Source organism: Hetaerina americana, unplaced genomic scaffold (genome assembly GCF_022747635.1).
Source record: "Hetaerina americana unplaced genomic scaffold, ioHetAmer1.1.p SCAF_7, whole genome shotgun sequence".
NCBI classification, from domain to species: Eukaryota; Metazoa; Arthropoda; class Insecta; order Odonata; family Calopterygidae; genus Hetaerina; species Hetaerina americana.
The window spans coordinates 36,873,221-36,895,871 of NW_027287316.1; the positions used below are offsets into that span (position 1 = coordinate 36,873,221).

At 35.6% G+C, this 22,651-nt stretch overlaps 1 protein-coding gene across 2 annotated transcripts in view; it reads right to left on the reverse strand.

Annotated features, from left to right (window-relative positions):
- Positions 1-6,307: 6,307 nt before the first annotated feature.
- Positions 6,308-22,651, reverse strand: part of LOC139696620 (neuronal acetylcholine receptor subunit alpha-10-like) — a 478,691-nt gene continuing 462,347 nt past the window's right edge. Inside the window, exons 7-9 of one of the 2 annotated variants that reach the window (XM_071595429.1) lie at positions 22,068-22,306; positions 11,816-11,993; positions 6,308-6,696 (exon numbers count right to left, since the gene is read on the reverse strand). In XM_071595429.1, the coding sequence (XP_071451530.1) occupies positions 6,479-6,696; positions 11,816-11,993; positions 22,068-22,306 (635 nt within the window). In that variant the 3' untranslated portion in view covers positions 6,308-6,478. Of the gene's footprint in view, positions 6,697-11,794; positions 11,994-22,067; positions 22,307-22,651 lie in introns of both variants that reach the window. The other variant, XM_071595428.1, reaches the window with a different exon arrangement.

Genomic DNA, 22,651 nt, shown 5'->3' on the forward strand with positions numbered 1-22,651 from the left:
CTCCATTGTTCCTCAATTAGCCCTGCAAATTCATTACCCATATTATTTGAAATTTTCCTGGCAAACTTCTTCTCCAGAACTAATTTATTTTTTTTCCTTCATTCTCATTTACTTTTTCAATCCTCCTCCGAATGATGCCAGAAGGAAGTCGGGAATGGAAAGAGGGTCTGGATCATTTACTTAAAGTACGTACCTTAAAATGTACATCCCCGACCTTGTGTTAATGGTAATACATATATGGAGGGTATACAGCAATGATTAGGTATATGAACTGCATATTAAGGACATGGTTTGGCACACCAGCTGGGTCACAGCATCCTCAATCATCAATGATGGACATCAGTCCTAAGATTCATCTGGAAACTGGGGAGAAATTGATGCCATGATATTACAGATGGCAGAATATTCTGTTCATGATCTGAGTGTTGCAGATTCAAATCCATTTGATGCCTCTGGGAACTCAGATCTAAATTCAAGAAGTATAATTTCATGGTCACTTAAACTTTAATATGAACTGCGTGCTGGATAGGAAAAATAACTGCTCCCTCTATTCTGAATTAATGAATTGCAGACTCTGCAAGGTTGACTTAAGATGGATGCTAAGTGAACTCTTATCTTAACCATCAAAACTGAAATTGACCTCCAGGTTGGAGCCTGATTTAGGGTGACCACCAAGTAATAATTCATTCCATATCATACTCAACCTGCATGGAATTTTGAAATGTGTCATGATGTGGACTAGACCCACTCTGCTGGTACTCCATTCTTAATTGACAAATAGTGGACCGAAATCAGAAACAAAAATGGACATTCTAGAACAGGAGGAGGGGCTAGGCAAGAAGCAGCAAAGAGTTTACATGACTGGGACTGCTAAAAACGTAGGGATTGAAGGAGTCATCAAAGAAGAGGAGAAGCAACCAAGAAGACAAGAAAGAAATAATCAAACCAATGAAGAAGAAGAGAAGAAATACGAGAGTATATGCACCAGGAGCCAAGAAGACAACCAGGAAAATTCTAAACCAGTTAGTATCAGAGCATGAACAGTGATTACACATACAACATAAAGATTATAAGAATTGAAGGAAATGTGAAAGATTTACTTTTTTATTTACTTATTATAACATAATTTTTATAACTTTTAAGGTTTGATATGGAGCCATGATTTTAGAATTTAATATGAAGTGTATTTTTGGATGGCTAGGAAATTAGTTGATAAGGCAAGAGGATATGAATAGATAGTAGGTGTAAGCCTTTTGTGATGTGGGCATAATTAGCAAACAGAGAAAAATAAAATTAACAGATAGGAAAACAAATGAATAAGTTCTGGACATAGTGATGGATGAGAGAATTTGTTGATAGAAATTTAAAAAGGCATGATATGGGGATGCAGCAGATGATAATGGATGGGATAATCCTGGGAAATCAAGGTGAGGGAGTAAAAGAAATGGCATTTTAATGGAAAAGAGGGAAGTAGAAAGTATGCAGAGCTAAAGAAAGAGTTATTGTGTTATAAGGTATACAGTTAAAAGATGTGCTGTGCCATGTAAGTAAAGGTTAGGGGTACTGTACTGTGTATTCCTTGGTTCATCTAAAACCTACTCAAAGCTTGAGATAACTTTGAAAATGTTTTTCTATTTTATTTATGTTTAGATATTTTTTGCATAAATTTGTTGGAAAAAAAATGATTTTCCATTTGTTATGAAACTCTTTTGTTTGATAAAATGCACTTCTCTACTCACCCGATCACTTCAACTTGAATACTGTGGGGTCCGCTATGCTAAATTTCACAAGCACTTAAAAAAAAACAAAAGTTGGAAACACTATTTGGCTGAGCTTAATGAATTTAATCTTAACTTTACATTGGCTGTCATTCTAAGCAGTTAATATGGAGCACCTGTGGTCAACACATGTATAAATGGCTAATGGGCAGATGGAGGATGATTTTTACTTATTAATATTGATTTAGCCAAAATAACAAATTCTTAATATTTGGCATCAAGAATCCTTTACGCTCTTTGCCTTTTGTCAGACACCAACAAAACTAATTTCGACAATGGAAATTAATACCTTTATAACCATTTTTATAGCTATTTTGAACAAAATATATAAAAGTTAACCTGTCTTTCATTTTTCTGTCAGTGTAGTTATAACATCCTTTCTTCATGGGATATCTTTTCATTTTACAATGCTCCACCATATCCTCTTATATGCATTGATACATATCCCGATTTTGCTCAATCCTTCCTGTGAAAGCATATTGTTCTTTTTGCCTTTTAATATAGAACCTTGGTCTCACTAGATTGTAATATCAAATAATGAAATTACAATGTGATCTAAATAAAATTCAAAAGAAAACAATGCAAATTTATCGGGTAACTACTTATGAAAAGCAAGAAACATATTACAATAGATCTACAACATTATTTAATAGAAATATTTCACTTCATAACAATTGAAGACGGTTTTTCAGAAACAATATGTTTATATAGATAAATCAAAAGGCAGTGGCATACTGCCATTTAACACTGAATTTCACTGGCAAATTTTGTAATTTTTTCAATAAACCTGTAGTGTTACTCTAAAAATCACTGGTATCACGATCTCTCAACAGAATTCAATTAGAAGTCACATCTTTCCTCTCTAATGCAATTATAAATCCTCATCTCTCACTTGAGTTTTCCCTTCAGCTGATGATTCAAGTACTTTTATTAAGTGAAGGAAAAATTTCACCCTGTAAACTCCGCATTCATATGGTCCGATCATCATCACTATCATTAACACCTTTGGCACAAAACAGAGTCTGAGAACACCACAGTAAAATGTCACCCACTTAATAAATTACAGGAACTCAACAAAGTTACTTAACAACCCCAAGGAAGGATTATCAGTTTAAGGAAGCTGAAACACTAGACATACCTACTACAGTTTCACTCTATCTTCACCAAAGTTTGTGAAATGTTAGGCTCACATATAAAATTCATAGCATCACTCTTACATAGCTTATATAATATGCTATACATTTCCTCTAAACATATTCTAAAATCTACAGCATACATTATTTGGCATAGAACATGGTTCATTTTTTCAAACAGCCAATGACAATCACAGGAAATGACAAGGGTTAGGTACCATCATTTGCAAACATTTCCATTATTTTCCATCAATTTTCCATAAATCAAGACTGCTATAGTCATAAAACAATGGCATAATTTGTTATCATTGTGTTTCTTCCGATTGCAACAAAATCCATCAGCCATAACCAATTTGTGTATGGATTATATATACACACTGGAAAAATAATTTGGTTGCTCAATGCATGCAAACTACACTGTATTCCACAAATGAGAAAATGTCTTCCATCATATAGTGTCAATTCCTTATTTTACCAAAGTGCATTTACAAACACCCTCTGAAAATTTCATGGGAATAGGAGATAAGATATCACTGTCACAGCAACTCTGTTACCACTGATAGAATGTCACCACAAGAATTTTCTGATAATTATAGTGCAGTATTTACATTCAATTTTCAAGGATACTTTTTTCAACCAGACTTTATCTTTAGCAATAAAGCTTTAAGTGAGTACATACATTTAACAAGCATTATGAGAAGCACTCCTACATGTTTTCGAAAACAGCAGTTCCCATTGGAATTACGTGAATCATTTACGGATAGTACTACTGAAAGTTTTATTGTATTTCTCCTTGAATAATGAAATTCATTCCTATGTAAAATGTTCTAAGGTCAAAGCTGTTTGGTAGGAAATTTGAATGCATTTCTGTTTCAATCACAATTCAGAATGAAATGAAGACTTTTCTTAGCTATGAAAAATCAGTTAAATTTTCAACCATGGGCTCAAGGCATGACATGAGGAAGGAGTAACCACTGATACCACTGATGACTTTCAACTGTTTAATTGATGAACAATTAATGTTGTTCATCATATTTTGTCACTGCATATTATTAAACCAGTGATGTTTTTAACCGTTTCACTCAGAGATGGAGCATTTAAAGCCACAAAATGTATGTAAATAATATTTCATATATCACCAGGTTTTGTGCCCAAATTAAAAAAAGAACAGTCAAATGAATGGAATACATAAAGGGATGGAAAATGAAAACTTTCAAAGGATGTTTTAGCTATTAACTCTGACAAAAGACATTAAATCATGATAAAGTCGTGGAAAGATAGTTTTAGGATATTACAAATGCTCAAATTAAATTCAGAATTCAGAACAAGAAAGGGGGAAGACCATTTATTAAAAGTATATCCCTCAAGAGTTTTAATGTCATATTGCTGAAATAATGACTTCTGAGATGAGGCGATGGGGATCAAATGGATGAGACAGTAATTTGTCAGACAGGCAAGCCTATTCCTGCTTACTCTACCAATCTTTTTATTTTATCCTATTTCTAAATTACTGTACTAACGTGAAGTCTGATGGTTATCAATTACATCCTAGAAACCTACTACATGAAAAGGAAACTTGACCTATTAGTGCCTTCAAAGGAAAAAATTAAGAAAACAATGTTAACAAAAATGTTTTTCATCCCTATCACAAATTAAAAGATGACTTGTGTCATACTCTACTTAACTCGGTTGGTTCAATTAATGATGATTATCATGCATGGTATCTAGAGATCATTGCAATTTTTTATTCAATGATAGGAATTCATCCAGCATTTATAGATTTACCCTAGTTCCACGAATGATTTTGATAAATTCATTATTTCATAGACCCTTATTGGTATATACATTTTAGATTCAACGCATGTGCTCATTGAAATTTCCATTCTTCAATAATATAAATCAAATGCTTCAACTATGGAAAGAAGGGCATTGGCAAATGGACAACTGGTAACTTTTTACAAGTTTCTCCAATTTTGATTCATTTTAAAATAGATTTTATTTAGGCATGAAATTTATAAGGAGAGTTTTAAATAGCTAGCTCTTAATGCCACAGTTTCTTTTTAATTTGTTTGGAAGCTGGTAAAAGAAAGTGGGTACTTGATACTGTTCTAACAATATTGTGCGTCAAATGCTGTTCTGAAAACATCTTCAGTTCTTACAGATCCCCTCAGTGGTAAATATTAAGTGTTTAGCAGAGGCAAGTGCTCAGTGTGTGACTGGCACCATTATTAGATGAGTGAATGCTCTATGTGAAAGTTAATAAGTAAGGCAAGTCTGCAAGAAATGCAATAACGACAGTATCCAAAACTGTTCCCATCATTTGTATTTCTCTGAAGCAAGAATTATCATTACCAACCCAATAATATGCTAAAATGCTAGCATTGAATGTGCAAATATTCTCATATTTACTTTTGTGAGAATATTATGGGTTATTTGCTGATATAAAAGGTTTAAAAAAGATTATGGTACATATTTTGAAATAAAAATCTCTGCACACACAGCCTGAAAATATGTATGATAATTACTTGGGCTATCAAACTATTACAGTTAATAAAAACAGGGGCAATGACTTACTTAGTGCATGCCATTATCTCTGAATGCTTTCTGATAGTAGAACTCAATTTTGAAATAATTAATACAATTGGTACATTTTATATCAATATCAACCACACATAACTTTTTAGTGGAAACTTTTAATGGACACCAAAAATATCAACATAGACTTGACCAAATATTTTAAAAACATTACGTGAGAACGTTGCTACTCACAAAAGCTTATCTTCACTGAAATGATGTGGGAATGAATCTCTTTTCTTGAAGAAGACAGAAGGCTTACTAAAGGTTTAATAAGTGAGAGAATCTCTACTTGAAAAGTCTACCACAAAGAGTGCTAATTCTCACTCTATAAGCATGGGGTGAGATACAAACCCAGTTTCATGATGCTTAAAATTTTATGAGTTTAGTTTTAAAATATCAAAGAAAATGGATCAATACCATCAAAGTGGCTGACAACTCAGCCATCTTAATATGCTTTTATACAGTTTTTCTGAGTTAATCTTTCATTTAATCAACTGTGTGTAGTTACAACAAATATCATAGATTGGACAGAGTCTAATATTAAATGAAGGGATTTTTGAGGCATCTTCTACACCTTTGAGCATGTCTTCAATGATTCATAATTTACTCAATATCTCTTCATATTACAATTAATAAAATTAAGACACCTAGTAAAAACCTTTGCATGAATATGTCTACTTCAAAATAAAATTAATTAAAAAACATCCCCATAATAATATTTCATTAACACACACATATCTAAGTGCGCATTTCTGAGACTGTATTGTGTCCTGATTTTTTTTCACAGAAACCAGTTTCCAAACTGCACTTATTAACACAATATATGAACAAGTTTAATGTAATTTAAACAAGCAATTTATGGATAAATTCACAAATTAAATGTACCTGGGTAACTTGAATTTCAAAAGCCTCATGGCCAGATTCATTGCTCCTCTTAATTCATAGTGCTGTGGCAGTGTTTTAAGGACTTCATCAATGGTTCTCTTTTAATTAAGGTCCATAAGGTGATGAGCACAAAATCACCCCTGTTGCAATAGCTGTGGTAAGCATGAATGCTGCCAACAGAATACGATCACAAACCAGGGCCACTTGTTTCCATTCTACTGCAGCATTCTCTTCTCTCTCCTGTTCACTGATTCTTGCTTCATTTCTTTCCAATGCATTGTTAACTCGATGAAGTACTCTCAGAAACTGGGATTCAAAACTCTCTGCCATGTGAGAAAATGAAAAATAAGCTATTAATCAAGCATTCGAAATGCAAACCAAGCTGATAGATTAGTCTTTGAAAAATAATGATTTTTCAGTAAAATTGTTCACATAAAACCACTATACATGTATAAAGTTAAAAGAAATATCATGGATTAGATAATGTCCTACATCAAATGTGGAATTCCTGAAGCACCACCTACCTCTTTCAGCATGGCTTCTATACTATACCCACACAGTATAAAATGCCCATTGGATATCAACAATATACAACACATACCCAATCAATGACTGTAACTATATCTATGGGATAAACATTTTATTACAATGGTTGAGTATCCAGTGTAATATATTTATGTATATAACTTATGTGAATATCACTACGTATAGCACTAGCAAACAAAAACACAGAAAAACACAAAAAAGAAAAGAAACTTGCACGTTTTCGGGGCTTGAGGTGCTGGATGAAAGAGTAAATAGGGGAAAGATTTGCAAGGGAAAGAGTTGGGAGGGAAATTTTTAGAAGTGTGGGAAAAATATGGAAGGTGTTGGGAGAGGAGGGGTGATGAAAGTATCTGAAGATTGAGGTAATTAATGTCTAATATTAATACCTGGTTCATTCCAGGAATCAAGGAGCCTGATATAAGCTTGTTCTTTTGTTTTGAGTTTGAGTGGAGGGTCAGAGGGTTGGAGGGATACTAAAATGGCGACACTACAGCATTTATCAAAGATTACTTTGGTTCAAGGATTGGTTTGGAAGAAGGTTTTATATGTACAGAAGGGTGGAATTTTTTGTCTATTAATGATACATTTACATCTAGGAGGGTGATTTGGAAGGAAGAAATGGTAGAATTAAAGTAGACAGAGCACTATGCATTGAGGTTGGAAATGAACATTTTCAGGGAATCAGTACTATGTGGCCTAAGAAGGAAAATATCATTGATATATCTGAGCCACAATAGAGGTTTCAGGGGTTGTTTATCAGGAATTCTTTCCCTGGGAGACCAAGAAAGAGGTTTGTATAGGAAGGGCTGAACCTGCTGCCTATGGCACAACCCTTGATCTGCAATTAGAATTAATTGTAAAGGAGAAGGAATTACTGGTGAGGATAAAGTCAGAAAGGCTAAGGAGAAATTCAGTGCTGGGTATGTGTGGCTTAGGGCATTGGGAGAGCTAGTATGTAAGAGCAGAGAGACTTTATGAGTGGGCAATGGATTTATAAAGGGATGTGGCATCAATGATGGTCATGGTAATCTTGGTATCTGGAGGGAGGGAGGTTGGTTTTAACCTTACCAGGAAATGGTATGAACCTTTAGTAAATGACGGTAGCGAGTGGACTATTGGCTGCAGGTAATGGCGTAGGATATCAAACTTAATGATCTGTATTCCTCACATGATGTGGCCTTAACCTTTTTTGGAATAGGAACTACTGACACTGATCTCTCAGTCTTCCGGCCAGATTCCTTCCTCATAGATACTATGAGTCAGTCCATATAGCCTCTTCCATACACATTTTCCTAAACATTTCAGTAGTTCCGCAGGAATGTTATCCACCCCCATGGCCTTATTTAGCTTCATCTCCCTTAATGGCCTTTCTATCTCATCGTCGAGTATGTCTGGACCTCAGCTATCTTTCCCTATGTCATGTTCCTTTTCTATGTCTAACGTTTTTGGCCTAAGTTCTTTACCATACAGTGCTTCTATATATTCCTTCCAGAGCTCTTGGATCTTTTATGGGTCAACTATTATCTCACCCAAATTATCTCTCACTGTTAGCACAGATCCTCCCTTCCTACTTCCCAATAGTGATTTAAAGTTGCTGTAGAGAGCCCCAATTTCACCCTTCTTCTGCAAACCTACCATATCCCCACAATGAGTCTTCCACGGTGCTTCATTTGCTTAATTTGTTGCCCGTCTCAATTTATCATCCAACTTTTTGTACTTCATTTTGCCTGACTCTGTGTCTATATTTTTCTATTTTCTTCTCTCATCCATCTTGGTAATCATCTCATACATGATCCATGTTTTCTGTTTTCTTTTTCCTATTACCAAAAACAGTTCCTATGGTGTCTTTTGGGGCTTTCGATACCCCTTCCTTTTCCATTCCTTTTCAAATCATTTAATGCTTCTACATTTCATTTTCTAACCCGCCACCCCTGCCTTATCTTTTTGAAACTAACGCTACATTTCATAGCAACTAAATTGTGGTCAGAGTCCACATCCGCTCCCGGGAAGCTCTGCAAATTTATCAAACTGTTCCTAAACCTGTGTCTAACCAGGATATAATCTAGCTGATACCTTTCTGAGTCACCTGGCATTTTCCATGTATACCTGCATCTTTTGCGGTGTCTAAACAAAGTGTTGGTGGTGACTAACCCCTGTCTCCTGATGAACTCAATTGCTTTCTCCCTGCGGTCATTCCTCGTGCCTAAACCGTAGTCCCCAGCTCATCACCAACTCTTCCTTTGCCTACCGTTGAATTCCAATCACCCATCACTATCAAATGTTTCCCTGCAGCAACACACTCGATTATGTCCTATAACTGTTCATATATCCTATCGGCCGTTACCTCCTTATAGTTTCTCAGTGGTATGTATACCTGAACAATGACCAAGTTGGTTGGTTCTGCTTTTATCTCTACCAGAAATATTCTATCCATTGCTCGTTCTATATTGACTACGCTTCTTCCTACATCTTCATTTAATATTATGGCAACCTCTCATTGGCTCTCATCCACGCTGCTGTATATTATTCTATAGCTATCACTTCAGTAATCCCCGCTATCCTTCCATCTCACCTTGTATAAACCTAAAATATCTGTATTTCCTCTTCCCATCTCTCGCTTAATATTCTTTAATTTTCCTGTCCCCAACATTATGCCAACATTCCAGGCTCCTATTCTTACTAATTTGGTCTTCTTCTCCTGCGTCTTCTGTTCTGGTGCTGTTGGTCTTTCCTTACAATGGTTTCACGGGATGACGACCACAGAGGCCTTGCCTCTCCTGATGCCGGGCAGGTCACATGGCTATCTGGGCCGAGCCCCATAGTTGCCAGGACTCATATTCTCTATTTTGTCCATCATTATGCTCTTGAGAATGATAATTGAGGTGGTTTCCCATTGCCTTCCTCAATAATGTTTTTAAAGAGACACCATCGCTCAATGGCCACTCTACTTGGGTCAGACGCCTTTGCAGCCGCCTCACTGAGGAACAGATGCTGCGTGGACTACCTTTCGTCTGGCTCCTTACCTTCAACCTATTTGGCATGGGTGACCCTACCAGGAGCAATTATCATTACTCCCACCAGCAAAGCTCTAGGGGTCATCAGAATGTGTAACCCCTTCCACAAGGTTGTAGTCCATGGGAGGGAGTAAGTATTATATATAAGTAAATATAATTATCATAGAATCCCAGCATTAGCATTGCCCATATTGAGTGTATAGTGTATGAAAGGGGAGGTTCTAACCATTTAAAAGATTACAGTACTTCATCATTTTAAGATAAGGTACATAGAATAATATAGGGCCAATTTTTCAAGGGGTACATGTAACTTTTGAATCAAAATTGAATACCTTTGAGGTGGCATTACATTCAAGTTTCCAAAATGGCACACTTTTGTGTTACATAATTTTGGTACTGTATCAGTCATTTTAAATGCTATAATTATTTATTTTTTCCATCATATTCTGAAAAAAGACACTCATAAGGGTTTGGGGATCAATAGTTTTTATATCTGTTTTCAATTTCATTGCCTGGATCAGATTGAGCAATTCTCTTCTAAGCTGTTGCCTTTATGTTTTCATTTTTTCAATAGTACTCCATAAATTAGAATTACCAATTAACTAAGAGTATTTAAAATATTGAAGTGGTATTTCAAGTTATCTCTAACATTATGGTGAGTAGTGTTAGGCCAGGGTTAGAGCATTGGACTACTGACCGGAGGGCCCAGTTGTGATTCCCAGGCAAGCCTCTATAGGCACCTGCAGCTCCACCCAAGCTATGTGATTTTTTAGGTACCAGATCTTCAGGGAAACCATAAACAGTGCAGGGCATTTCATACATCGTAGGCTTATTAGTGGGTGAACTTAATCAACGCCTGCCAAACCCACCTTAGGGTTGATTACTGTGTTTATGGTTTTTTATACCATTATGAGAGAAGTTGTCTCTTGCTTTCCTAAAATAAAATCCTTTTCGTGACTGTGATAAACTTCTAATTTCGATTCATTACACATTGTAAATTGGTATACTTAAGTATTATTTTTCTGTTCTGATAGCTCCTGGACTGTACTAACGAGAGAACTATCGAGAGTAATGACAAGAGTGAACATTTCACAAACAACCGGGAAATTATGGTGTAAGCACAACCATGATATGCAATTGTAGCTCATCTGCTTTTATTAATTCAATGCACAAGTAATTAAAATTTACTCCTTTCATTTATCATTTCATTATTTTTGTCATTATGATTATTATCATTGCACATTTCATTTCCCAATTTCAAGGGTTTTTAGCCATAATGACAAACTAAATATGATATCCTTGGTGATAAAATTGCACACTTACGAAATGCAAATGTACCCAATAGCATGATGCTTCCCATTCAATTTATTAGATAAATAAATATGAGGAAGAGAGAAAGGGTAACCAATATAGCAATTTTCATGGCATACAGAGAGATGCATAGGGGAGTTTATTAATTACCCCAGGCATTTTCAGGGTTATCCATTGCTGGTAATTAGGAATTATAATTCTCTGCTCAAGTTTTATTTTTCCAATTGATTTTGTAATCACACCATGATTGCCAAGGTACAACTAAATGAATGAAATGATCATTCCTTGGCAGACAATATTCCTATGATGCCTAAATCAATTGAAAAAATAAAAGCTTTTCTGGAAAATTATTTTTTAATCATAAGTATCTTATTAGAGTAATTATTCTTAATATGGATGCCATCACCTCACACACATCAAAAAACCTTAAAAAATACTTTATATTCTAAGAGTTTTTATATACTTGAAAGAAGAAGATAGTGGAAGAAGGTTTACTATATTTCTATGATTTATAATTTTTATGGTAGAAGTAAGAGTGAATAGAACGCACTGGGGGAAAAGTCGACTTCACCTGGATTCGAGTCTGCTCTAACTAGATTCCTTCTTGGCACAAAACGAGGAGATCTTTGCTGGGGCTCCAGGAATTCTGTGCCACCAGTAGCCGACCCTATGACTCCAAGATCCTCAGGTGTGACCCACTTGTCACTCCGCTGTGAATCTAACCGAGTGCCTGTTCGGGGATTGATGTCCTGGAGGAAAATATGAGAGTGAGTATTTTAGAAAATGAAATTGCTTTCTTAGAAAATGCATGCATGACATCATATTCTCAAAATTTTCACGTAAAACAAGCCATTTACTATTATAGTTTTCAAAGTTTCATTCACATTTCTGTTAATTTGTTTTCAGAATGCAGATCTTGATTCAATATTAGTTAGGCTTCATTTAGGCCAGTGAAAGTACAGTTTTTTTCATATAGAACTTACATTTTTATACTTTTTTTCAAATTTTAGACAAGCATATAATGACTGATATAATTAAAAAAATTAATTTTGGTAAATAAATGATGAATATTTGAACATTTCATTATTCCTAGATTGATATTCATTTAAAAAGATATAATCCAGCAAAAGAGGAGAAATATACAGCTCACCAAACTTCATGATAGAATGTAACAATAAGAATTATATTAAAAAATTGGTTGCCTTTTTTTGAGATAATGAAACAAAATAATAAAGGCAATGAATTCATTAATGACTTTAAATTCTAATAAAATCAAGCATAAAATATAAGAAGTTTTCAATTTTATACAGATAAATAATTGAGCATATATTCTTGAGCACAAGTCCTAGGTTTATTTTCTTAATTTTTAAATGTCATTATCATTACATGATGTGTGATTATCAGTTCATTGTGGGTATTCAAATACCATGACTTGAGCACTAATATTAACTGGAAGTTAAAAAGGAAAAATGATAGTATCCTTATAGAAAGAAACCTGAGTGTCATCCTTACATAACCACTAGGATAAATCTTACATTGAAAACTACTGTTCAATTTCTAGAGAGGTTATAATTGAAAGGTCTTTAGGTATCTGAGGTGATAAAATAACAAGAAAGTTAAAGTAATTACTACTGAAATTCTCGAGAATAAGTACAGTGAAGTTAAATATTGAAAGAAGGAGGGAGTAATACATGAGAGGTGAAGCAGCACCCATGTTTGGGCAGCATTCTGGAGGAAAAATGACATAATAGTACAGGCATTAGAAGCAAAATTACACGGATGGAAAGCAAATGGAGAAGGTGATTAATGACAAGTTAGGATGAGAAGGAAATGATTGCAAAATCTTGAATATGGGCTGTAATGCCATGTGCATTGGAAAAGGGGTCACTCATAGATGAGACTGGAGAATGTGTGTAGATGAAAGGATTTTAGGATGTGAGTGTGTAAGAGAATGAAGGAAATAAAATGAATGGAGTGGTACATTGGCAACAAAGTTTGAAATATTTTAAGGGATGTGAGAAAGGTAGGTACTGGGTGAAATTCGACAAATGCAGATAGGGTAGATAGTGAAGCAATTGGATACTGATGGTCATTAAGAAGGGGAACTCATAGACTAGTAGGAAAGAGAGAGGCAGAGAATATAATTTTGGGAAATGAAGAAGGATGAAAAAAGGTATGGGAAACTTAAGAACAAGGATGTGGGATGAACAGGAGTTTAGGCTGATGTAAGTGCTTGAGATATGCAATAATTAGCAGAAAGTGTCAAGAACTCATCTTTGATGGGTTGAATAATACCTATGGCTTGATTGAAGGAATAGGATTGAATGAAATCATAGATGAAAATACTGCAATGAGATCAATTTCTCTTTTATAACAATATAGTATCTGCCAATAATGGAGAGATGTTGCTACTATTTTGGATAGCCAAAATTACTTCTCAAAAAGAATATAGATATTCTGCAAAAAGCTGTAAGAGTTCATGATGATATCACAGTTCATTGAATGTGCAATAGTTGTCTAAACAGATGTAAATGATCGATTTTTCTGAACCACATCCATATTGGTCAGATTTTCAGTTGATATCAGCAATATCCTTTCAGGGATTGTGGCATTGAGGTGCAATTGTGGTGAAAAATATTTCACATTGATACTTCGCAACTCATTTTTATAGTAGTTGAAAATTTTAGTTGCATTTCCATATGCATGAGGTGGTGAATATTTTCTTGTCCTTTATGCAAGCTTGATTTACACATAAAAGATGTTTCAGAGTTATTTGAAATAACTGAAAGTGGAATGTTTCTATTTAAGATATGCTGTGTTAATTATACCATAGTTTTTAAAAATAGTTCACTGAATCACTAAAGGTATGGCAACAAAATGCTTGTGTTTCTCCTCATGGAATGGAGTGAGATTTCAGTATCATCACAGTAGTTCCTTTGAAGTATACATAGAAACAGTTCTTGTATCTTGAAAAGGCTACCTATGTGTTTAAGAAAACAATTGCAAATGAATGTATTAGCCAAACACAATTATTTGTAACTTCATAATCATATCTAGTAATTATCAGTAATTTGAACGGACAAATCTTGATAATGGTCTGACAAAGTCAGTATATAAATGTGGGCCAGAGTTGATATGGAATACTGAAAGTGAAAGTCAGTTCATTGGCAGAGAACAATTCCAAGGGGCTGATACTCAGCAAAATGATGACCCAGTATCATTACAGATATTCAGCCAATTGGACTAATGATCAATCAAATTTTGTTGATGCAGGTTTCGAATGATATCAGAAGGTGTGATTAGGGATAAGAAAAGGAGTTTCCTCGTAAAGTAGCTTTAAATTATAAAATACTTACATGCCTCAGCCATTGAGACATAGCCATCTAAACTATATCAATTCACAGAAAGTGAATGACCATCAATAAAATATAGAGTGCAACAATAACCTTGCATTCTCAAGAACATTAGACCGAAACATTTCAGAAGGGGCATGATGCTCCCAGGGCTATATTGAACCATAATCTTGTCATAGGACATTGGATCATAGCATTGATTTTATGAAATTACTACTCATATTAGAAAGTTAAACCGCCTTTAACAAAAAATTAAAAATATTTGGTGACCCATTTTCTGAATCATGGCCATGGTAAACCAAGATCAGATCATTGGGTCGATACTGACTGGTTGATTCTTTTCAATATTATTTCATAAAATGTTGAAAAGTCTAGGTTTTCTGACCAAAATATCAGATATCATCAAGGAAAGAAGTGAAAAATTTTAATTTTTCCTCACTTTGATAAATGTGGGAATCATGATTATTCTTATCTTAATGAAACTTGTAGTAGTCTTAGCATCACGTCAAATAATGGTTAATTTTCTTAACAGGGAAATAGCTGTAAATATCACAAAATTGTTGTGTTACCTTGGATTTGAAGGTTGAATTAATGGATGATGACTAAGTGCAAGTTAATAATACAAAAAAATCATTATGTTTCATGTAGTTCGTCAAGATTCATATTTCTTAAATAATAATGGCTTTTGCCACAAATTCTTTTTCATCTTCCTTCCACGATTAGGCTCTATGCCTGTTCTCACTTCACTTTCATAATGTGGTCCTGGGCCTTCTGATTCCTCTAATAAAGTTATTTAGATTGAGGAATATTACCTGCTGTAATGTGATCCATTAGAATGGATTTCCAAAGCAAAATATTGTCACTCTTCTCAAATATTATATTTTTTTAAACTAAAGGCAAGGACTCCCATTAATTCAATTAATCCCTAATGGTGATTATTTTGGCATTTATGTATTCCCTCAAATTATTGAAAAATTTACTGGTGAAATTTCAGAAAAGCTAATTTGTGAGAATTTATGCCAAAATTGTATTAAGCATAAAGAGGTTTAGACCAATCTTAATGAAAACATTCTCGTAATATGAATCACTTCTGTCTACAGACAATCACAATTTTTATAGACTGACTTTTGATACACTTGAAAACAGTCATCATTTGCCAAGCAGTTGGTTCTTCTGGTATACTTTATGCAAATTAAGGAATCAATTACTACATTTGATGGCATAAAAGAAGCAGCTGTACATAAGATCCACCCTCATTTCAGTAGAGAACGTACAAGAAAAAATATTTTAACAGTCCATGTGAAAGCTTGACACTCACAAACTTGAGTTATAGTTTCCTTTGATTCTTAGATTTCACAAAAGTCAAATAGATAGCAGTCTCTGTAAGAAGAGCACACACTGTTGTGTTTTGATCAACTGTGATAAAATATGACCTAGTTTCTTCAATATCTCACTTGTTTCCCTTTCCACATTTGCAGAAGCAAACAATGCAATATTCATGTCACATAATAGCAATTAGCTTAATTACAAAAATTCCAAATACAGCATTGGTCCATTGAATAATAAATGTTATATATAAGTTATATAATAATATAAATAGAATAGAATATTCACAAGTTAAATACTTCATATCCATGCAAACATGGTAGCATTTTCATGTTTCATTTCATATGTTTATTAGGAAAAATGATTATTCATTGGTAGGATCATGCAACTACTTCAAAAATCATCTCTGAAAAACTGTTTTAACTATTTATCAGTTCATCTCTGTGAACAGAATTTTAAGCACTCTATTCATATCCTTCAAAAACTTTTCTCATTCCAAAAAGTGTTGCTTCTTAAGCATCAAACTTTGGTTATGAGTCCTGGTGATCTGAGCAGCTTGTGGTGGAGCAACTTTTATTTGTGGTGTACCAATTAACTACTTTATAGTGATCAGGGCATATCCCCCAATACATTTCTCCACTCAATCTCCAGAATATGGTTTTAATATCATTCAGAGTACATGATAAAAATCCTTAACCTTATTATAAAACTAGCTTTGTAGGATATTATAGACCAAAATCAATTATGATTTAACAAATATGTTTTATAGCTCAGCATTTTCCATAGTGTATCACTGAATGTACACTTACTTAAGAATAAGTAAAGTTTACAGACAATCAACCTTTAGTTTGTCAATATGCCAAGGGTTTGCAAACAATGGGGAGCACCTCAAAAGGCCAGTGCAATATGCATAGGATGACAATTAATACAAACAAAACCAAGGTTATGAAGTTTTTGATAAAGAGAAAGGCTTAGTAAATTATTAAAATGGGAGTTCATAAAATAGAATAGGTGAAAAATTTACCTATCTTGGAAGTTCTGGACTTAAATGGTCAAAGTAATATGGACATAAGAAGAATAATGGAATTAGGCAAAGAAGCTTTCAAAAAAAAATGGGAGTTGATGACAGGGATATTGAGTAAGGTGGTTAAGAAATGGCTCATCAAAATTTAAATATGGACAATCGTTTTGTACAGTATAGAAATGTGGTAATTGAATCAAAACCTACCATAAACAGAGGAATATCATAATAATATAATTTATTTAAGATGAGGTCAGTCCCATTAATCTGTTGTTACATCAGCCACTTTTGTCCAAACTACTTCAATTGGAGGGAGATATTTGGAGAATGCTGGGAAAACAGGATAGAATAAAAGAAAGAATTGGCATTTCGGAAGGAATTGGGAGGGGTAGAGAACATACAGAACTAAAAAAATGGGAAACAGCAAAGTAGCGTTCATTTTCAGATTCCATCGAAACCCTACTCTAACCTGGCAGGAAACTTTTAATAAATGTACTTCATTAAGTGTTAAAAGGATTGGGATTCAATGAACCCTTACTTAATACAAAGTAGTAATGCACATATATTTCCATACACAAAGGTATCATTATATTTAGGAAATCACTGCATGATTACGTATTATTTATAAGACTAGTAAAAAGTATCTTTCAAATTATTTTCTCTGTATTTCCATCGTGTATATTTTATTGGCAGTTTTAAAAATTATTGAATTGCCTGGAGTAAGAGTCCACTGAATACAGGGTTCGTCCGGAAAATAAGTGTACTGAGCTCAGGAAAAAAAAATTATTACACTTTTACATATCTTAAGCTAATATTCCTCAAAATAGGACCCTTGTGAGTCGATACACTTGTTCCAGCGGCGTTCCCATTCCTGGAACGCTCCCGCGAAGGCATCATCGGGAACCTCTCGAAGACAGGTCGTCACGGCCTCTTTGACGGCGTCCAAAGTCCCGTATCGCGTTCCTTTCAAACTCCTCTTTATCTTCGGGGACAGAAAGAAGTCTCTAAAAAATGTGGATCATTTTTGCAGTGATCCGCAAGTTGTGTCGCGATTTCCAAACGATTGAGTCTTTGATCATCACTGAGCACTTTCGGCACCAACTTTGCACAAATTTTTCGCATCTGTAATTGCTCCCTAATAATCTCGTGCACTATTGTTTTTGGCACATTACACTGCTCTGCTATCATCCGAACACTAAGACGACGATCAGAGTTCAGTACATCGCGAACTTTTCGCACATTTTCGTCGGTGAGTGTCTCTGATGGGCGTCCAGGCCGTGGTTCGTCGTCGACCTCTTCTCTGCCCTCCACGAACATCTTGTGCCACCGAAAGATCATGTTTCTGGACATGGCTGACTCCCCGTAAGCCTGGTTAATCATACCGACAGTTTCGGTAGACGATTTCCCAAGCTTTACCGCAAATTTGATGGAATAACGCTGCTCCAAAAACTTCGGCATCGCGTACCGTGACGTGGGTCGAGCGTGGAGGTTCGCGTTAACAGAGCTCCTCACTACACCACAGCTCAGAGCCGACTGCCTTTTTCAGCGTCGCTTGCCAACATACCCCCCTCCAATCGCAGCCCGTCAGAGTGGTGCTGGGCGCGCCTGGAGCGGCGGGAAAAAATCAGTACACTTATTTTCCGGACGAACCCTGTAAATTCCTTAAGATAACTCTTCTAAATAGCAAAATAATGAGAAGCTGGCTATAAGTACTGCGCCATTAATTACTACTAGAGGATTCCGTAAATTAAAAGTATCTGCAATCAGAGTTGTAGCTTTTGAGGAGTACGTTCCTGAATGTTTTTTTTTACCCGCTATGACTTTCCAATCCATTTCAGAGCGTTGGAAAAGATTAGAAAACTTAAATATGAGTCGAGGATGAATTCTTTTCCTAGTCCATGGATTTCATATATCCCTTGAAGGATAGATAGGACGAGAAAGTGAGGTGGAAATCTGCAAAACTCGACGGGTCGCGTGGATTTTTCCAGGAGACGCGTCAGGGAACGACCGCAGTACCGAAAAAGGGAGAGCGATGAAATGGAGTGAAACCTACGTGACAAGACTCCTCATATTTACCGGTTTCGCGGGACTTTATCCTCGAGCCATTTGTGAATGCGCAAATCCTTTTGCCTTTCTGGGCGTTATTCTTCGGGGCACGTTCGCGGAATCAGTTCGTTCGCACGGGATCGCGTCGCTGAAATTAACCTCTGGAAATCCATTCGCTTAAGGGTGAGGCCTGAAACCAAAGAAACGATGGGTTCGAAGAAAGGGACCCAAATGTAGAGGACTGTAAAGTGGAGGACAGGAGGTCATTAGCTACCGGATGGCATGAATGACTAGATGGTTAGAAAAATCATCCCATGAAATCACAAGATGTTTTCTCTGAGTGAAACAGAATCTTTTACAATTATCGACTAATCGAACTTCGTGAACTTCAATGGATAGTCACACAATTTTGTCACAACCAGTATTTATCGTAGAAATCACACAATAATGGACGCCATTGATTCATTCGATAGAAAATGTATACGGATTCCCTCACATTGTGTTTCTTGAAAGTACAATTGTACTTCCAATTTCACAAAATATTGTTGTTAAGATGAAATGAAATCTAGCAAATCATTGAAACTGCAGTAGTGCTCATTTTGAAGAGAATTATTTTCAGTAAAAACAATGAACAATCTACAATGAGGAGTGACTTGAGTTATAAAGGTACGGAGAAAAATATGGGCTAAGAAAATGACATTAGCAACCAAGTATATTGTTTTTCAAAGATAAATTTGTTATCAAGAGTACTTCAAAAAAATGTAATTATTTGTATATATATTCTTTTTAAATTACACTGTGAAAGAGGAACTTGGCAATAGTTTCGATTGACCCATTGAAGACTTGATAATTGCCTGAAGCCCCAGGTAAAAATTCTTGTGATGATATATTCGGCCAGTAAGAGTTCTTCCGGACTTAGAAAGTAGTCGTCTTCATTCACTCTTATCGAACCAATCATCGGTTTCATGCAATAACAAGGTTCTCTAAAATGCCTGCAATATTTTTGGAATCGAATCAAGGCTTTCGAAAACGGGTTCCACTAACTTCCAAGTGCCTCACTTTAGGGAAGCTTTATGTACATATGCAATCAATAAATTCGCCGGGACGATGTACTTTTGAACTAGGTCGAACTATATCTACATTTCAATCTACCTTGTACATAGACTTGAAGTTTTGAGATACAGGCCGCCGAGTCTAAATCTCTCTTAGATAAGGTCTTGTACACGCCCACGCATGTACACATAATGTGACAGGATGTTGTCCTGGACAGGGGCGAACTACAACCACATCTTGCAAGGGTTTGTAAATTGAATCGAAGTTTTTGAAAAATGGGTCCCTGGAATGACTGCCAACGACCCAGAGGTATTCGTAGTCCTAAGGATAAAGTTGCTTTAGCAGATGACCCATACTCCATAATTCAATGAAAAGTTGGTGTGACTCTTGAAGCAATTAGGATGAAACCTAAAAATGTGCATTGTGATGAATTTTTGGAATAGAAGTAGTTCCCACCCGAAAGCCTACTAAATCGCGAATACCGAAATAGAATGATTGAATGAGAGAAAGCCAGACTCAATTAAATACTTAGGGGTTACCCTCACTCACGATCTCTGCTTGATGAAATATATACCGAAAATATATGGTCAAGCTTGCAAAAAATTATGAATTCTCAGAAGAGTATTGGGGAAATGTGGTGAGAAGTTGAAAGAGCAATGCTATATTTCTTTAGTTAGTCTCATTTAGAATATTCTGCTGGTGTGTGAGATCCTCATGAAGCTAGGTTGATTGCCGGATTAGATCACGTGCAGCGTAGAGGAGCCATATTTGCAAAATATTGTAATAATTAGCTTAGTAGCGTATAGAGATTATTATGCATATTATTCGTAATGCTCTAAGCGATATCATGAAAATAAAAATTAGGGAGATAAAGTGTGGAACAAATAGATTAAATACGTCACTTTTGCAATACGATGCATAAGAAGGGATTAGAATAACTTTAAGTTACCACGCTAGGGAGGAAAAAGCATTTTTCTTTTGTTATTCCAAGTAGCATAGTATGTTGTCATTATTTTTACCAACCTTAAATGATTTTCCTTCTTTTTACTTATCTCTTATGCTAAGAGAAGTTTATCTTACTTAAATACCCTAGCGCATGTACCTTTGTTTATCAATACTGACATTATTTGAATTATGTTACATTTTTATTGGTAACTAACAATTAATAAAAACATTTTTATATTGCATGCCAAAACCTTAATCGCCATCTGCCAAATACCCTAGCAGGGTCTTGCAGAGTGCTAAGTAAACGCAGAATAAGAATAAGTTCCTCCGGCAACTACTCTTTGATGAAGCTCAAAACTACGTATATTTGCTCATATACATAAGCACATGCATACTTAATACATTATGCACTAATTGATGTTTGATTTAATCATTAAATTTTAGTCCTTGAGTTGAACAAATACAAGTGGTTGTTTTTGGTATGAGATATCTAAATCTACACAATTTTGTGCGTAAGGGAGTGTGGCAGAGGGTGTTAGGGCACCAACCATTCATGCAGAAATATTAGTTCATTCATACGCTTGAGTAAATGTTGGCTCATTTATAACTTTCTTGCACATCATGACTCTATGTAACATTAAATAATTATTGGGTTTGGACAATTTATCAAATTCTAATATTCAGGTTGATTTAGTTTTTCTGGCTCTCGGGTTTGAGTGCTCTTTTGCGTGTCGTGTCAGGGAAGAACGAGTTAAATAAAAATTTAATCGCATTAAATACATTTAAATGGCAAAATTTGATGATTGGTCAAGCGCAACTATTATTTTGTGATACCCATAGGTATGTCTATGGGCAAGAGTGTTTTTTTATAAGACCTAACATACATTCAAATGATTTCATGTGCCAATTATTCTTCATGTATGGATGGTGCAGTAAAACTTCCGACCACACGCTGTTTCAGTAACTCCGGGGTTCTGTTTGGCTGTAAAAGATCTGCTTGTACATATTTATCGGTGCGCTGCATGAAACAAAAGGGACCAAGGTCACAACAAAAGGGAAAAAGAGAAGAGGCCTCTTACCGGGAACTTCCCCTTGTGCTGCTGCTCCTGGTCGCCTCCGCCCTCGGGGCTGCCATCACCTCCCGTCGGTCGGGGTTCGAACTGTAGGAAGACGAACCGGGCGAGGGTCCCCAGGACGAGGTTCTTGATGGGCCGGGGCACCCCACTACCCCTCACCCCCCTGTGGTACACGTTCAGCGTGACGACGGAAAGTCCCGATGCAAAGGACACGAGACAGATGCTCACCCCGTAGTACATGCCTGAGGAGACGAGGAACGGGCATTAAAAGCTTGACAATTCATGTTGTCTCGACGTTATAACAGGATACTGGACTCCAATATTCCTGCCAGATCATGTTTTGACTGTCACATCCTCGACAAAAGCTCAAGTTTTTGTACAATAGTCGAGTTTTCACTTTCACCCTTCGTTTCTACTCGCAGGGTTAATGCCTCATTCGGCCAGCTGCCATCAGCATCACTTTTTCTACCTGAAACGACAGAGATGGGGAACCTCAAGTTGCACTACTGTAGTGAAGTAAATGTTTCCCCTTATTTCTTCCCAGTTCTGTATGGCCTATCTTAGTTTGGCTGTTGTCTCTCTGGTAA